Source organism: Heterodontus francisci, unplaced genomic scaffold (genome assembly GCF_036365525.1).
Source record: "Heterodontus francisci isolate sHetFra1 unplaced genomic scaffold, sHetFra1.hap1 HAP1_SCAFFOLD_480, whole genome shotgun sequence".
Taxonomy (NCBI): Eukaryota; Metazoa; Chordata; class Chondrichthyes; order Heterodontiformes; family Heterodontidae; genus Heterodontus; species Heterodontus francisci.
In genome coordinates, this window is record NW_027141172.1 from 171,834 (window position 1) to 189,472 (window position 17,639).

At 49.4% G+C, this 17,639-nt stretch overlaps 1 protein-coding gene across 1 annotated transcript in view; it reads right to left on the bottom strand.

The window, feature by feature from the left end:
• LOC137362381 (galectin-3-binding protein-like) overlaps positions 1 to 17,639 on the bottom strand; it is a 71,722-nt gene that overhangs the window by 15,838 nt on the left and 38,245 nt on the right. The window contains exon 4 of the mRNA XM_068026791.1: positions 14,970 to 15,101. Coding sequence (XP_067882892.1) covers positions 14,970 to 15,101 — 132 coding nt within the window. The remainder of the gene's footprint in view (positions 1 to 14,969; positions 15,102 to 17,639) is intronic.

Below are 17,639 nucleotides of genomic sequence, written 5' to 3' on the forward strand. Positions count from 1 at the left end.
GCCATTTAGGACTGAGATGAGGAGGGATTTCTTCACCCAGAGAGTGGTGAACCTGTGGAATTCTCGACCACAGAAAGCAGTTGGGGTCAAATCATTAAATATATTCAAGAAAGAGTTAGATATAGTTCTTTGGGGCGAAAGGGATCAAGGGGAGAAAGCGGGAACAGGATACTGAGTTTGGATGAGCAGCTATGATCGTATTGAATGGTGGAGCAGGCTCGAAGGGCCGAATGGCCTACTCCTGCTCCTATTTTTCTATGTTTCTATGATAAGGGGTAAGCCATTTAGGACTGAGATGAGGAGAGATTTCTTCACCTAGAGAGTGGTGAATTCATGATGTACTCCAGCCCCTACAGTGCCCACCGGTCGCGGAAGGCCTCAAGCGAACCTGCAGACACGCTGCGCCTTCTCCAGGGACACCCGCGAAAGAGGGGCAGGCAATCAGGCAGATGGACCCCTCGACGGCCAGCAGTCTGGACCTGTGAATTGCCACCTTCGCCAGCTGCAGGAGCAGACCAACGAGGAGATCCTCCTCCTGGTCCACTGCCCTCTGCACCAGGTGCCCAAAGATCAGGAGCGTGGGGTTGAAGTGCAACCACAACTTGAGAAGCAGCCCCCGTAAGTATTCAAACAGGAGTTGCAACTTCACACACTCCTTACAAAAATGGTACATGGACTCATCCAGGCTGTGGAAATTACAGGCGGCCTGGAAGTCTATTAACCATCTAAAGGTCTATTGCACGGGACTGCCCTGTGCAGCACCCTCCAACCCAGGTCCCCTATGTAAAAGGGGAGGACTCTTGCATAGAGATTCCGCTCATCACCAGATGGCAATACAGACTGCCACGACATCACCAGATGGCAGACGAGGGCGAAGTCGTGGAAAGTGTGCTGGAGCAGCCCGTACAGGAAACCCCTTCACACAGTGTGGAATGACACGGAGGGCATTTCTGAGAGACATGGAAACATAGAAAATAGGAGCAGCAGTTGGCCATTCGGCCCTTCGAGCCTGCTCCACCATTCATTATGATCATGGCTGATCGTCCAACTCAGTAACCTGTTCCCGCTTTCGCCCCATATCCTTTGATCCCTTTAGACCCAAGAGCTATATCTAACTCCTTCTTGAAAACATACAATGTTTTGGCCTCAACTGCTTTCTGTGGTAGCGAATTCCACAGGTTCACCACTCTCTGGGTGAAGACGGCTCAGACCATGTGGGAACTGCTCTCGAAAAGAGTTTCAGGGCCTGGGTCCGATGAGCAGTTCCAGCTGAGCAAGGGTCAGTTCGGCCGGGAGCACGCCACACTCCTGAGCCCCCTTGACACCCGCAGTGAGGGGCATCCCGGGTGCTTCGGCTACTCCTCCACATGTCAGTCCATCCCCAGAGCCGGCAGCCTGGACAGCCAAGCCCTCTCCTCCGCCGGCAGGGGAGTGCCTGACTGGAGGCGACCAGGTTGCTAAAGGAAGTGAGTATGGAGATAACAGATGGACTTGTCGTAATCTTTCAATCTCCCCAAGGATTCAAGGTCCCTAGTGTAAATAATCTCTAATTTTTGAGTAATTTAAGGGAGTAAATTAAGGATAGTCATGGCAGGGCAGCTCAGCAATGTGGAATGCTCCTCCTGTGCAATGTGGGAAGTCAGGATCACTTCCAGTGTCCAGGGTGAACACGTGTGCAGGAAGTGTCTCCAGCTGCAGCTACTCGAAATCCACGTTTCGGATCTGGAGGTCAGCTGGAGACACTGTGGAGCATCCGCGAGGCTGAGATCATTGTGAATAGCACGTACAGGGAGGTGGTCACACCGCAGGTAGAGACTGCTCAGGCAGAAAGGGAATGGGTGACCGCCAGGCAGAGTAGAAGAACTAGGCAGGTAATGCAGGATGCCCCTGGGTCCATCTCCCAGATTTTCCACTTTGGATACTGTTAGGGATGATAGCTTCACAGGGGAATGCAGCAAGAGCCAAGTCTGTAGCACTATGGGTGGCTCAGCTGTGCAGGAGGGGTGGAAAAAGAGTGGGAGAGCTATAGTGATAGGAGATTCTATTGTAAGGGGTACAGATAGGTGTTTCTGTGGCCACAAACATGACTCCAAGATGGTATGTTGCCTCCCTGGCACTCGGGTCAAGGATGTCACAGACTGGCTGCAGGACATTCTGAAGGGGGAGGGTGAACAGTCAGAGGTTGTGGTACACATTGGTACCTTGCTGTTTGTAGTGTACATTAATGATTTAGTCATGAACATAGGAGGTATGATCAGTAAGTTTGCAGATGACATGAAAATTGGTGGTGTCGTAAATAGTAAGGAGGAAAACCTTAGATTACAGGACGATATAGATGGGCTGGTAAGATGGGTGGAGCAGTGGCAAATGGAATTTAATCCTGAGAAGTGTGAGGTGATGCATTTTGGGAGGACTAACAAGGCAAGGGAATATACAATGGATGGGAGGACCCTAGGAAGTACAGAGGGTCAGAGGGATCTTGGTGTACTTGTCCATAGATCACTGAAGGCAGCAGCACAGGTAGATAAGTTGGTTAGGCAGGCAGATGGGATACTTGCCTTTATTATTCACAACTGGATGTGGCAGGACTGCAGAGCTTAGATCTGATCAGTTGGTTATGGGATCGCTTAGCTCTGTCTATTGCATGCTGCTTATGCAGTTTGGCATGCAAGGAGACCTGGGTTGTAGCTTCACCAGGTTGACACCTCAATTTGAGGTATGCCTGATGCTGCTCCTGGCATGCCCTCCTGCACACTTCATTGAATCAGGGTTGGTCTCCTGGCTTGATGGTAATGGTAGAGTGGGGGATATGCCGGGCCATGAGGTTACAGATTGTGGTTGAGTACAATTCTGATGACCCACAGCGCCTCATGGATGCCCAGTTTTGCATTGCTAGATCAGTTCGAAATCTATCCCATTTAGCACGGTGGTAGTGCCACACAACACGATGGACGGTATCCTCAATGTGAAGGCAGGACTTCGTCTCCACAAGGACTGTGCGGTGGTCACTCCTACCAATACGGTCATGGACAGAAGCATCTGCGGCAGGCAGATTGGTGAGGACGAGGTCAAGTATGTTTTTCCTTCTGCCAAAATGCATCATCTCATATTTCTCTCTCTTGTTGGTTCCCTCACACCTGCCGCAGACCCAGTCTAGCAGCTATGTCCTTTAGGACTCAACCAGCTCGGTCAGTATTGGTGCTGCATTCTGCACCCTTGCCACCCTCAGTGCTTCCTCCAAGTGCTGTTCAACATGGAGCAGTACTGACTCATCAGCTGAGGGAGGGTGGTAGGTGGTAATCAGCAGGAGGTTTCATTGTCCATGTTTGATCTGATGCCATGAGACTTCATGGGGTCCAGAGTCGATGTTGAGGACTCCCAGGGTAACTCCCTCCCAACTGTATACCACTGTGCTGCCACCCCTGGTGGGTCCGTCCAGCAGGAGGTAGAGGAGCAGATATGTAGACAGATTTTGGAAAGATGTAAAGGTAACAGGGTTGTAGTGGTGGGTGATTTTAACTTCCCCTATATTGACTGGGACTCACTTAGTGCCAGGGGCTTGGATGGGGCAGAATTTGTAAGGAGCATCCAGGAGGGCTTCTTGAAACAGTATGTAGATAGTCCAACGAGGGATGGGGCCATTCTGGACCTGGTATTGGGGAATGAGCCTGGCCAGGTGGTCGAAGTTTCAGTAGGGGAGCATTTCGGGAACAGTGACCATAATTCCATAAGTTTTAAGGTACTTGTGGATAAGGATAAGAGCAGTCCTCGGGTGAAGGTGCTAAATTGGGGGAAGGCTAATTATAACAATATTAGGCAGGAACTGAAGAATTTAGATTGGGGGCGGCTGTTTGAGGGTAAATCAACATCTGACATGTGGGAGTCTTTCAAACGTCAGTTGATTAGAATCCAGGACCAGCATGTTCCTGTGAGGAAGAAGGATAAGTTTGGCAAGTTTCGGGAACCTTGGATAACGCGGGATATTGTGAGCCTAGTCAAAAAGAAAAAGGAAGCATTCGTAAGGGCTGGAAGGCTAGGAACAGACAAATCCCTTGAGGAATATAAAGACAGTAGAAAGGAACTTAAGCAAGGAGTTAGGAGGGCTAAAAGGGGTCATGAAAAGTCATTGGCAAACAGGATTAAGGAAAATCCCAAGGCTTTTTATACATATATAAAGAGCAAGAGGGTAACCAGGGAAAGGGTTGGCCCACTCAAGGACAGAGGAGGGAATCTGTGTGTGGAGCCAGAGGAAATGGGTGATGTACTAAATGAGTACTTTGCATCAGTATTCACCAAGGAGAAGGACTTGGTGGATGATGAGCCCAGGGAAGGGAGTGTAGATAGTCTCAGTCATCTCATTATCAAAAAGGAGGAGGTGTTGGGTGTCTTGCAAAGCATTAAGATGGATAAGTCCCCAGGGACTGATGGGATCTACCCCAGAATACTGAGGGAGGCAAGGGAGGAAATTGCTGGGGCCTTGACAGAAATCTTTGCATCCTCATTGGCTACAGGTGAGGTCCCAGAGGACTGGAGAATAGCCAACGTTGTTCCTTTGTTTAAGAAGGGTAGTAAGGATAATCCAGGAAATTATAGGCCGGTGAGCCTTACGTCAGTGGTAGGGAAACTATTAGAGAGGATTCTTCGGGACAGGATTTACTCCCATTTGGAAACAAATGAACTTATTGGCGAGAGACAGCATGGTTTTGTGAAGGGGAAGTTGTGTGTCACTAACTTGATTAAGTTTTTTGAGGAAGTGACGAAGATGATTGATGAAGGAAGGGCAGTGGATGTTATCTATATGGACTTCAGTAAAGCCTTTGACAAGGTCCCGCATGGCAGACTGGTACAAAAGGTGAAGTCACATGGGATCAGAGGTGAGCTGGCAAGATGGATACAGAACTGGCTCTGTCACAGAAGACAGACGGTCGCAGTGGAAGGGTGTTTTTCTGAATGGAGGGATGTGACTAGTGGTGTTCCGCAGGGATCAGTGCTGGGACCTTTGCTGTTTGTAGTATATATAAATGATTTGGAGGAAAATGTAGCTGGTCTGATTAGTAAGTTTGCGGACGACACAAAGGTTGGTGGAGTTGCGGATACTGATGAGGATTGTCAGAGGATACAGCAGGATATAGATCGGTTGGAGACTTGGGCGGAGAAATGGCAGATGGAGTTTAATCCGGACAAATGTGAGGTAATGCATTTTGGAAGGTCTAATGCAGGTGGGAGGTATATAGTAAATGGCAGAACCCCTAGGAGTATTGACAGGCAGAGAGATCTGGGCGTACAGGTCCACAGGTCACTGAAAGTGGCAACGCAGGTGGATAAGGTAGTCAAGAAGGCATACGGCATGTTTGCCTTCATTGGTCGGGGCATAGAGTATAAAAATTGGCAAGTCATGCTGCAGCTGAACAGAACCTTAGTTAGGCCACACTTAGAATATTGAATGCAATTCTGGTCCCCACACTACCAGAAGGACGTGGAGGCTTTGGAGACGGTACAGAGGAGGTTTACCAGGATGTTGCCTGGTCTGGAGGGCATTAGCTATGAGGACAGGTTGGATAAACTCTGATTGTTTTCACTGGAACGACGGAGGTGGAGGGGCGACATGATAGAGATTTACAAAGCTATGAATGGCATGGACAGAGTGGATAGTCAGAAGCTTTTTCCCAGGGTGGAAGAGTCAGTTACTAGGGGACCTAGGTTTCAGGTGCGAGGGGCAAAGTTTAGAGGGGATGTGCGAGGCAAGTTTTTTACACAGAGGGTGGTGGGTGCCTGGAACTTGCTGCCAGGGGAGGTGGTGGAAGCAGATACGATAGCGACGTTTAAGAGACATCTGGACAAATATATGAATAGGAAGGGAATAGAGGGATACGGTCCCCGGAAGTGCAGAAGGTGTTAGTTTCGGCAGGCATCAAGATCGGCACAGGCTTGGAGGGCCGAATGGCCTGTTCCTGTGCTGTACTGTTCTTTGTTCTTTGTTCTTAGACTTTGTAGAGGTTAGATACAACTGAGTGTCTTGCTGGGCCATTTCAGAGGACATTTAAGAGTCAACCACATTGCTGTGGGTCTGGAGTCACATGTAAGCCAGACCAGGTAAGGACAGCAGATTTCCTTCCCTAAAGGACATTAGTGAACCAGATGGGTTTTTACAACAATCGATGAAGGTTTCATGGCCATCATTAGACGCTCTGCTGTGCTGGGATTCAAACCCATGACCCCAGAGCAATACCCTGGGTTTCTGGGTAACTAGTCCAGTGACAATACCACTACACCACCACTTCCCCCGTAATAAAATTGAGGCTCACAGAATAGGAGGGTCAGTGTCCAATTGGATAAAATATTGGCGAAAGGACCGAAAACAGCAAGTTGTAGTAAATGATTGTTTTTCAGACTGGAGCATGGTAGAATTAGAACATTACAGCGCAGTACAGGCCCTTCGGCCCTCGATGTTGCGCCGACCTGTGAAACCATCTGACCGACACTATTCCATTTTCATCCATATGTCTATCCAATGACCACTTAAATGCCCTTAAAGTTGGCGAGTCTACTACTGCTGCAGGCAGGGCGTTCCACGCCCCTACTACTCTCTGAGTAAAGAAACTACCTCTAACATCTGTCCTATATCTATCACCCCTCAACTTAAAGCTATGTCCCCTCGTGTTTGCCATCACCATCCGAGGAAAAAGACTCTCACTATCCACCCTATCTAACCCTCTGATTATCTTATATGTCTCTATTAAGTCACCTCTCCTCCTCCTTCTCTCCAACGAAAACAACCTCAAGTCCCTCAGCCTTTCCTCGTAAGACCTTCCCTCCATACCAGGCAACATCCTAGTAAATCTCCTCTGCACCCTTTCCAAAGCTTCCACATCCTTCCTATAATGCGGTGACCAGAACTGCACGCAATACTCCAGGTGCGGCCTCACCAGAGTTTTGTACAGCTGCAGCATGACCTCGTGGCTCCGAAACTCGATCCCCCTACTAATAAAAGCTAACACACCATATGCCTTCTTAACAGCCCTATTAACCTGGGTAGCAACTTTCAGGGATTTATGTACCTGGACACCAAGATCTCTCTGTTCACCTACACTACCAAGAATCTTCCCATTAGCCCAGTACTCTGCATTCCTGTTACTCCTTCCAAAGTGAATCACCTCACACTTTTACGCATTAAACTCCATTTGCCATCTCTCAACCCAGCTCTGCAGCCTATCTATGTCCCTCTGTACCCTACAACATCCTTCGGCACTATCCACAACTCCACCGACCTTCGTGTCATCCGCAAATTTACTAACCCACCCTTCTACACCCTCTTCCAGGTCATTTATAAAAATGACAAACAGCAGTGGCCCCAAAACAGATCCTTGCGGTACACCACTAGTAACTAAACTCCAGGATGAACATTTGCCATCAACCACCACCCTCTGTCTTCTTTCAGCTAGCCAATTTCTGATCCAAAGCTCTAAATCACTTTCAACCCCATACTTCCGTATTTTCTGCAATAGCCTACCGTGGGGAACCTTATCAAACGCCTTACTGAAATCCATATACACCACATCCACTGCTTTACCCTCATCCACCTGTTTGGTCACCTTCTCGAAAAACTCAATAAGGTTTGTGAGGCACAACCTACCCTTCACAAAACTGTGCTGACTATCGCTAATGAACTTATTCTTTTCAAGATGATTATAAATCCTATCTCTTATAACCTTTTCCAACATTTTACCCACAACCGAAGTAAGGCTCACAGGTCTATAATTACCAGGGCTGTCTCTACTCCCCTTCTTGAACAAGGGGACAACATTTGCTATCCTCCAGTCTTCCGGCACTATTCCTGTCGACAATGACGACATAAAGATCAAGGACAAAGGCTCTGCAATCTCCTCCCTGGCTTCCCCAGAGAATCCTAGGATAAATCCCATCTGGCCCAGGGGACTTATCTATTTTCACACTTTCCAAAATTGCTAACACCTCCTTCTTGTGAACCTCAATCCCATCCAGCCTCGTAGCCTGAATCTCAGTATTCTCCTCAACAGCATTTTCTTTCTCTACTGTAAATACTGATGAAAAATATTCATTTAACACTTCCCCTATCTCCTCTGATTCCACACACAACTTCCCACTACTATCCTTGATTGGCCCTAATCTAACTCTAGTCATTCTTTTATTCCTGATATACCTATAGAAAGCCTTAGGGTTTTCCTTGATCCTATCCGCCAATGACTTCTCGTGTCCTCTCCTTGCTCTTCTTAGCTCACCCTTTAGATCCTTCCTGGCTAGCTTATAACTCTCCAGAGCCCTAACTGAGCCTTCACGTCTCATCCTAACATAAGCCTTCTTCTTCCTCTTGACAAGCACTTCAACTTCTTTAGTAAACCACGGCTCCCTCGCTCGACAACTTCCTCCCTGCCTCACAGGTACATACTTATCAAGGACACGCAGTAGCTGCTCCTTGAATAAGCTCCACATTTCGATTGTGCCCATCCCCTGCAGTTTCCTTCCCCATCCGTCGCATCCTAAATCTTGCCTAATCGCATCATAATTTCCTTTCCCCCAGCTATAATTCTTGCCCTGCGGTATATACCTGTCCCTGCCCATCGCTAAGGTAAACCTAACCGAATTGTGATCACTATCGCCAAAGTGCTCACCTACATCTAAATCGAACACCTGGCCGGGTTCATTACCCAGTACCAAATCCAATGTGGCATCGCTCCTGGTTGGCCTGTCTACATACTGTGTCAGAAAACCCTCCTGCACACACTGGACAAAAACAGACCCATCTAAAGTACTCGAACTATAGTATTTCCAGTCGATATTTGGAAAGTTAAAGTCCCCCATAACAACTACCCTGTTACTCTCGCTCCTGTCGAGAATCATCTTCGCTATCCTTTCCTCTACATCTCTGGAACTATTCGGAGGTCTATAAAAGACTCCCAACAGGGTAACCTCACCTCTCCTGTTTCTAACCTCGGCCCATACTACCTCAGTAGACGAGTCCTCAAACATCCTTTCTGTACGCTGTAATACTCTCCTTGATTAACAATGCCACACCCACCCCTCTAGATAGTGATGTTCCCCCAGATCAGTGCTGGGTACACTGCTTTTTGTTAATATAAATTACTTGGATTTTGGAATACAGTGTGGAATCTTAAAATTTGCCAATGATACCAAATGTGAAGGTGTGACAAACAGCGAGGATGATATGAACTGCCTGCAACAGGACATAAATAGCCCTCTGGCGTAGAGAATTCCAAAGATTCACCACCCTCTGAGTGAAGAAATTCCTCCTCATTTCACTCCTACGTGACCAACCCCTTATTCTGAGACTGTGCCCCCTGGTTCTGGACCCCCCAGCCAGGGGAAACATCCTTCCTGCATCTACCCGACGAGCCCTGTAAGAATTTTGAATGCTTCAATGAGATCACCTCTCATTCTTCTAAACTCTAGAGAATACAGACCCAGTTTCCTCAATCTATCCTCATAGAACAATCCCACCATCCCAGGAATCAGTCTGATGAATCTTCACTGCACTCCCTCTTTGGCAATAATATCCTTTCTTAGACAGATTGAAGGTTTTGGGTAAGAAATGCAGGGGGAAAATGAGGAAGAACTTTTTTACACAGTGAGTGGTAATGAGCTGGAACCCGCTGCCCACAGTGGGTGGAAGTGGAGACAATCACTGACTTCAAAAGAAAATTGGATGGTCACTTGAAAGAAATAATCTTCCAGGGTTACAGGATTGACAGGAGAGTGGAACTGACTGGATAGCTCAGTGGCGAGCTGGCAAGGACTCCATGGGCCAAAGGGCCTCCTTCTGTTGCGTAAAAAGCTCGATGGTGCTCTGACACTCTGTTCCAGACTCTGAATAGATCCTGGTAAAAGACAGGAAACTCCCTCAGAGAGGTGCGGCTAACGGTTTCCGCCGGGAGCTGCGTGTCATCTTGGAGGCAGTGACACTGGCAGAAACAATACGTCAACAGCACACACCATCTGGGAGGATGCTCGACGTACAGGTATCTTGAAGGCGGAGAGTCACAGCCTGGGTGAGGACACACACCAGTAACTGACCGCTCTCCTCAATTGGGAGACTCAGGACCGCGGCAGAGACCCAGTGTTTCCTCTTTCCCCAGAAGAAACTGACGAGTTTCTTCTGGATCTTGGTGGCGAATGCAGGGGACGGGGCCAAAGTGACCAACCGGTACCACAGCATCGAGGCCACCAGTTGGTTTATGACCAGCACTCGGCCCCTGTAGGAAAGCACTCGGAGCAGTCCTGTCCAGCGCCCCAGTCGAGTGGTGACTTTCACCTCCAACTCCTGCCAGTTTGCCGGCCAGGCTTCCTCAGCGGGGCTAAGGTGGACTCCCAGATAGAGGAGGTGCGTGGTGCTCCACGCAAAAGGTGTCAACTCCTCCAACAGGGAATCCACCCACCACTGACCCACCAGGAGTCCGGAACATTTCTCCCAATTGATCCTCGCAGAGGACGCGGCAGAAAAGGTCTGCTGGCAGTCACGCATCCTCCGCAAGTCAACGGGATCTGTGACAGCGAGGAGCACGTTATCGGCGTAAGCCGAGAGGACGACCCGCATGGCCGGCTCGCGCAGAGCCAATCCCATCAACCTCCTGCGAAGCAGGCACAGGAATGGCTCCAAGCAGATGGTATACAATTGGTCGGACATGGGACAACCCTGATGCACTCCTCTCACATTGCGAAGGGGCGCCGTCAAGGACCCGTTAACTTTAACTAGACACTCTGCAGCAGCATATAAAAGTCAGGCCTGGGCCATAAATAATGGCCTGAGTCTGAAAGCGCGCAGTGTCCTGAAAAGGTATTCGTGATCCACCCTGTCGAACGCCTTCTCCTGATCGAGAGAGAGAAAGGCGACCGACAGACCAGTCCTCTGGGAAAGATGGATCAGGTCCCGGACCAGGTGGATGTTGTCCTGGATGGACCGGCCCGGGACCGTGCAGGACTAGTCGGGGTGGATCATGTGGGCCAGCATGGAGCCCAGGCAGGTTGACATAGTCCAGACAAAGATCTTATAATCCGTGCTGAGGAGGGAGACTGGACGTCAGTTTTTAAGCAAGTGCAGATCGCCCCATCGTCAACAGCAGGATGATGACCGCCCTGCGCCACGAGAGGGGCATCTCCCCAGTTGCCAGGGTTTCCCCCAGGACCCATGCATAATCCCCCCAAAGGATGTCCCAGAAAGGCCTGAGGAACTCCACGGTCAGCCCGTCCAGCCCCGGGGATTTGCCCCTCGAGAGCTGGTGGAGCACTGCTCAGCTCCATCAATGTGAGCGGAGCCTCCAGTCCTTCGGCGCCCTCTGGGCTGACCTTCAGCAGGTCCTCCCACAAAACTTTGCGCGCATCCTCGCTGGAAGGATCCGGAGAGAAAAATGTGCCATAATAGGTACAGACCAAGAAGCCCATTCCTTCTGGATCCGTGATGGAGGATCCATCATTGGCCAGTAGCTCGACGAGCTTCTTACAGACCCCACGCCACTTTTCTAGTGAGTAGAAGAAGCGTGAGACGCAGTCCAAATCTTCCAGGATCTGGATCCATGACCTCCTGTATGTGCCTCAGGACCCTACGAGCTGCCAGTCCCTCAAAGCGCGCTTCTCTTTGTACGTCTGTACAGGGCCGAGTCTATGATGGCCTGACCAAGACGGGACTCCAAGTCGAGCACCTCACTCTCTTGGTGCCCGATATCGGCTTCCCGCCTCTTGGTCAACTCCTTTGTGTACTCCTGACAGAAGACGCAGATGTGAATCTTGCCCACATCCCAACATAGCCTCAAGGAGGGGAAGCCCCCCTGCTTCCTTCTCCAGTTGGCCCAGAATCAACGGAACGAGTCCGTGAATCACTCGTCCTCCAGCAGCCGGTTGTTAAAGTGCCAGTACACGGACCCCGCCCGCGTGCGGAGCGGAGTGAACTCCGCCCACACCAGGTGGTGGTCCAAGCACGGCACCAGCCGCATGGAGGCCACCAAGACACAGGAGAAGTACTCCTGCAAAATGTAGAGGCGGTCGATTTGGGACCCACCTCCTCAAGACCTCCATGTGAAGGCGCTGGAGTCGGGATGGAGATTCTGCCAGACGTCCACCAATTCGAGGGAGATGATCTGTTCCCTCAACTTCTCCACCGGCGCTTGGCCGCGTTGGGAACCGGAGTGATCCCCCACCTCAAGGGTACAGTTAAAATCCCCCCCCCCCACCCCTTGAGGATGATGCACTCGCTGCTATCAATAGAACTCAAGAGAGCGGACACTTCTTTAAAGAAGCGCGCTTGTAACATGCCGGGCCTGGGCGTGTACACGTTCACAAAGTGGAGCGACATGCACCCAGGCAAACGGCGAGGTGGAGCAAGTGGCCCGGCATAAGCTCCTTGACCCCCAAGATCTCTGGCTGAAAACTCAGGGCCAATAAGATAGCCACCGCACTAGAGACAGGGTGAGGTGACTCATGTAGACCCCACCCTGCCACTCCAGGAGCCAGGTGGCTTCGTCTCCCGGAACGGTGTGGGTTTCCTGCAGAAAGCACACTGCATATCTCCCTTCCCTGAGGACTGAGACATTGTGAAATCTGCGGTGAGACCCCCTGCTGCCAGTTCCGATCACTGGCTGAGAGCCAGCTGCACTTTATTGTGCGAACCCCTGCAAGCAGCAAGGAAATGCTGGAGTTCTGTATTGGGGATGAAAGGAGACTCAGTAGGGAATATGAGGGTGTCCACTGCTTCACTAGCAATGGATTCAATATCATCCTCCGTGCCCCACACCAAGTCCCCATCCTCCTCCAGGTAGTCACCTCTAGCAGCCAACACACCCACCACACACTGTGGGGCGGACATCCCATTTCAAAGGTGAATTTGTGCAGTTGAGTTCCGTTTGAATGACATCATGTATGTCCAAATAGATGGTATTGCCATGGGATCCCCTCTAGGCCCAGCTTTTGCAAACATCTTAGTTGGGTTCCATGAGAAACGTGTCTTTGATGGAATGACACCTAACCTCCTACGTCTTGCATATTTCCGATGTGTAGATGATACGTTTGTTATATTTGAATTGGCTGCTGCATGTAATAATTTCCTGACGTGTCTTAATGGGCTCCAACTTGCTCTCAAATTCACCTTTAAAATGGAACAGTCAAATGAGTTCCCTTTCTTTGACAGATTAGTTGAGAAATCTGTTAAGGGATTCTCTACCACGGTCCACCATAAACCTACCTTCACTGGTCAATACATTCTCTATAAGATTGGCCTTATCAGCAACCTCATAAATAGGGCCCGAGCCATTTGCTCACCATGCAAGCTTGATGCTGAAATAGGGCGAATCAAAGACATCCTGCATGACAATGGCTACCCTGATCAGATCATTTCTCACAGTATATCGTGCAAATTTATGAACAGGCCTAAGGCCATCATTTTTGGCCCTGAAAAATGCCCAGTCTACCTCAAATTACCCTGGAAGGGTAATGTATCCCAAAAATTTGAGCAACAGGGGAAGCTAGCTGTTTCAAGCTGCTACTATGCAGCAGTAACATGTGTGGTGTTCACCACTAACAGGATGCTGCCGTTGAGCCAAAAAGACGTCCTGCCTATCTCACAAATGAGTAATGTGATATATAAATTTCAATGCCAGTGTGATGCTAGGTATATAGGCCGTACATCCCAAAGACTGGCGGATCGTATCAAACAACATGTCCCTTCCACTGTTTGCAATGAGCAAGGTACAGGCCGTACCCAACCAGCCCGTGCTTGCAAAACTCAAAACACAGTGTACAACATTAGATGTGATTCTGCGATTGGACAGCATTTGCTAAATAATCCTCAGTGTGCTAAGAATTATGCTGACAACCAGTTTAAGATTGTCAGTTGGGCTCACAGTGTGGCGCATTTGTTCTGTGCAGACAGAAAGAACATGTACAAACGTTGCGCCTGTTTCAGCTAAACAAAATAAGTGATAGCCATTCACTGGTTCATTCCTCAGGGCAATGCCTCGACTAATCAGAGTCAAGCTACTTGATTTAAATTTCAAACAAAGCTTGGCAGTTAACTGTCAGTCACCATAATCTGACATGAAGGCTTTGGGGAAAGATGCAGGGGGAATATGAGGAAGAATTTTTTTACACAGTGAGTGGTAATGACCTGGAACTCACTTCTCACAAGGGTGGTGGAAACGGAGACGATCAATGACATCAAGAGGAGGTTGGATGGGAACCTGAAAGAAATAGACTTGCAGGGCAACGGGATCGAGATGGGGAGTGGGATTGACTACATAGCTCTGCGGAGAGCCAGCATGGACATGGGCCGAATGGCCTCCTTCTGTGTCATAAACAATTCGGTGACTCTATGAGTCCTCCTTGTGCTTTTCTGCGAAACTGGACCAATGAGGGCCAGTGGTTCAGGACCCCCATCCACCTCTGTCCCTGTACCTGAGTGGAACAGGGGTGACGGGTGTTCCCGAGACAGAACTGGATCTGCAGGCAGAGGGAGGAGCCCATATCCGTCCCCACCAGCACCCACAGCCTCAGCAGACGGGATAATTATTTGGGTGTTTTTTGAGGTAATTGCATGGGATAGTGAAACTGTGCATCCTTGACTCTGTGAAACAGTGTGGTCTGCTCTCCAGTTTGAAAGTGGCCGTGTGCTGTTTTGGTCGATATTTCAGGTATGTGAGCGATGGTATAATAAAGCTCTGGTCCCAGTCCCAGTCCCCACCACCCCCACCCCCACCCCACCCCCCACCCCCACCCCCGTCTCTGGGTAGCTCGGCTTATGATCCATTCCAGGCATCACACAGAGCTGAGGATGAGGTGGGTCTCCGTAATATTGGCACATTGTCTGAGCCCCCTGGGATGGGCCTCCCCCAAACTCCAGGCTTCCCTTATCTGACTTCCCCCAGCTCCAGGCTCCCCACCACCTCCCAGATCAAGTGTCTGCCCGATGTAAAGAACAGGAAAATCATTACGTGGATCACATCGAACACCTGCATCTTCTGAGTGTTGGCAGTTGTGGATTTTCCAACCTTCACTTTGACACTGAGTGAGAGAGGATTCTGACCCGGAGCAGAAAACATCATCCAACAAAATGGATCCTGAGCCTGAGGGAAAGAGACAGAAATGAATAGAGAGCCCGAGAGACTCAGCCCAGAGATTCCAGCAACAGCAATCATAATAACGCAGTTAGCTCAGTGGCAATATTACAGACCTGTAATACAGAGACCCAATTCCAAATCCTAGTATAACACTTGGAGAAATTTAAATTCAATGAATTACTAAATCTGGAAGCAAAAGGTAACGGTGGTAATGGTGACCTTGAAACTACCACTTTGTTGTTAAAAAGAAAACATCTGGTCCCTTGTCCTTCAACGTAATTACAGCACAGGAAGAGGCCGTCGAGTCTCTTTGTTCCTCAGGTTCCCATCCAATTTCCTTTTGAAGTCAATGATCATCTCCTCTTCCACCTCCCTCATGGACAGTGAGTTCCAGGTCATTACCACTCGCTGTGTTAGAAAGTTCTTCCTCACATTCCCCCTGCATCTCTTGCCCAAAACCTTCACTCTGTGTCGCCTAGTCCTTGTATTATCAGTTACAGTCTAACTTGTCTAAACCTGTCCTAATCTTGTACGCTTCTATTAAATCTCCTCTCAATCTCCTTTGCTCCAGGGAGAACAACCCCAGCTTATCCAACCTAACCTGGTAACTAAAATCCTCCATCTCTGGAACCATTCTGGTAAATCTCCTCTGCTCCCTCTCAAGGATCCTCACATCCTTCCTGAAGTGTGGTGACCAGAACTGGATGCAATACTCCAGTTGTGACCTAACCAGAGCTTTATAAAGGTTCAGCAGAACTTCCCTGCTTTTGTACTCAATGCTTCTATTTATGAAGCCCAAGATCCCAGATGTTTTACTAACCACTCTCTCAATATGTCCTGCCACCTTCAAAGATCGATGCACATGCACCCCCAGGTCCCTCTGTTCCTGCACACTCTTTAGAACTGTAACATTAAGTATATTTTGCCTTTCCCTATCCCTTCTGCAAAAATGCATCACCTCACACCTGCCACCTCTCTACCCACTCTGCTAGCCCAGGATTGTCCAGACTTTTTGGGTGGAGGGCTGCATTACGGAATTTGCTCAGCCTGGGGACCAATGAGCAAATTTCGAAAGATAAAGGCATTGAAAATTTATCTTACTAATAAAAAACAACAACAAATGTGCATTTTTGTGAAGAAGCTTTATATGATCAAAGGATATGGGGGGAAAGCGGGAACAGGTTACTGAGTTGGATGATCAGCCATGATCATAATGAATGGCAGAGCAGGCTTGAAGGGCCGAATGGCCTACTCCTGTTCCTATTTTCTATGTTTCTATGAGAAGACTAATGTATTGACTTACTTTCTCATCACTATGTTGCAAACTGATTTAGTGACATAGCTGGCATTGTTTTTGCTTGCATAAGTAGTCAATCTCTGCCCGCACACTTGATGTAGTGATGCAGAGTACTCTGGATAGATGTCCTTCTTTCAGGAGAGACCTTGATCTCTCTCCCCGTCTCTCCACACTGTGTGTGTCTCGTTCTCTCTTCCTCCCTGCCCCCACCGCCCCCTCCCCTCCCCTCGGGGACACAGATTGAAAGTTTTGAGTTAAGAGATGCAGGGAATGTGAGGAAAACTTTTTTACACAGCGGGTGGTAATGACCTGGAACTCACTGCCCAGAAGGGTGGTGGAAGTGAAGACAATCACTGACTTCATGAGGAAGTTGGATGGGCACCAAAAAGATATAGACTTGTAGGGTTATGGGGATCTCTCCCCCTTTCTCTCTCTCTCTCTCCCTCTGTCCCCCTTTCTCTCCCTCTCTCTGTCCCCCTTTCTCTCTCTCTCTCTGTCCCCCTTTCTCTCCCTCTCTCTCTCTCTGTCCCCCTTTCTCTCTCTCTCTCTGTCCCCCTTTCTCTCCCTCTCTCTCTCTCTGTCCCCCTTTCTCTCTCTCTCTCTGTCCCCCCTTCTCTCCCTCTCTCTCTCTCTGTCCCCCCTTCTCTCCCTCTCTCTCTCTCTGTCCCCCTTTCTCTCCCTCTCTCTCTCTCTGTCCCCCCTTCTCTCCCTCTCTCTCTCTCTGTCCCCCTTTCTCTCCCTCTCTCTGTCCCCCCTTCTCTCCCTCTCTCTCTCTCTGTCCCCCTTTCTCCCCCTCTCTCTCTCTGTCCCCCTTTCTCTCTCTCTCTCTGTCCCCCCTTCTCTCCCTCTCTCTCTCTCTGTCCCCCTTTCTCTCCCTCTCTCTCTCTCTGTCCCCCTTTCTCTCTCTCTCTCTGTCCCCCTTTCTCTCCCTCTCTCTCTCTCTCTGTCCCCCTTTCTCTCTCTCTCTCTGTCCCCCTTTCTCTCCCTCTCTCTCTCTCTGTCCCCCCTTCTCTCCCTCTCTCTCTCTCTGTCCCCCTTTCTCTCCCTCTCTCTCTCTCTGTCCCCCTTTCTCTCCCTCTCTCTCTCTCTCTGTCCCCCTTTCTCTCTCTCTGTCCCCCTTTCTCTCCCTCTCTCTCTCTCTGTCCCCCCTTCTCTCCCTCTCTCTCTCTCTGTCCCCCTTTCTCTCCCTCTCTCTCTCTCTGTCCCCCTTTCTCTCTCTCTCTCTGTCCCCCTTTCTCTCTCTCTCT